Source organism: Sphaeroforma arctica (assembly GCF_001186125.1).
Source record: "Sphaeroforma arctica JP610 unplaced genomic scaffold supercont1.8695, whole genome shotgun sequence".
Lineage (NCBI taxonomy): Eukaryota > Ichthyosporea > Ichthyophonida > Sphaeroforma > Sphaeroforma arctica.
The window spans coordinates 1-1,196 of NW_014031863.1; the positions used below are offsets into that span (position 1 = coordinate 1).

Genomic DNA, 1,196 nt, shown 5'->3' on the forward strand with positions numbered 1-1,196 from the left:
TTCTACCTACATATGTATATGTATATATATATATATATATATATATATATATATATAGTGTCCACAAAGATACTGCATGCTGGTTAGTTGGGGAAAATCTCAAGCGATTCGCTTACACACATGCTAGCACTTGTGAACGATCACATCCTCAATATATAACTATACGTGATGAGGATCGAGTACACACTAGCATGGCAAAGTAAACGTACATATACCCAATATGGCCCACACATGGAGGTGAACACATCAAAACATCAAAACATCCACGTAAAAGTATATTTGAGTTATATGTCTACCCTTGGTGGATGGATGGATACACAATAAAATATAAACGTAATTGAACATATGGCTACACTCGGAGGTGGACAAATACACGCCAAAACATATACGTCAACGAACCTATAATTAGTATGTCTACACATGGTGGTGAGTTATATATGTATACATACGTGTATATATACATATATATATATATAATACACACCCAATACATAAACGTAAACGAACATTTCGTAAACGTATACCTACACCTCCACTGCCACAGAGGGATTGTCTGCTGCTCCGCCGGCAACCACGCACAGGGCGTGGCTCTCTCGGCCGCTATTCTGAATATAGATGCGGTTATTGTTATGCCCATACCTACCCCACAAATCAAAGTAGATGGAGTCAGGAAGAACGCGGGTACAGGCAAGGTATAGTCTCAGAGAAGACAGTGGTGGGGCTGAGTGTATGGAGGTGGACGTGTGTTGGGATTCTTGTGTGTTACGACGAATATAGCATTGTGTAGCCGTGTGTGTGCGAGCACGTCATGCCAAGGTCTTCTGGCTTTGTCATAAATGTATATATGTATATATATATATATATATTTGTTTATATGTATATATTTTTATATTTATGTAGAATATGTGGATGTGGTTTCATTCATGTCCTGTCTCATCCCAAGTCTCAAACTGGACGGAGACGGCAAGAGGTTTTATTTGGGCTAGGTGTATGTTGGGGTGTAAGGTAGCTAGTCTTTCGAAAGTTGTGGTACTTTTTGCGATGATCTCGTACAAGAAGTGTAGATCACATACGTTTATGTTTTCTGGTATGGTCTGAGTGTGCACTATTTACTATTTAGATCACATACGTATACGCTTTCTGGTCAGGTCAACAGTATGCACTATATACTATATAGTGCATACTGTTTAGTACTG

At 38.9% G+C, this 1,196-nt stretch overlaps 1 protein-coding gene across 1 annotated transcript; it reads left to right on the plus strand.

Moving 5' to 3' along the window:
• Positions 1 to 544: 544 nt before the first annotated feature.
• On the plus strand, positions 545 to 698 carry SARC_16716 (hypothetical protein; the record flags this gene model as incomplete). Its single annotated transcript, XM_014289185.1, has 1 exon — positions 545 to 698. A coding segment is annotated over one exon (154 nt), but the record flags the coding sequence as incomplete, so codon positions are not given.
• Between the last annotated feature and the right edge of the window lie 498 nt (positions 699 to 1,196).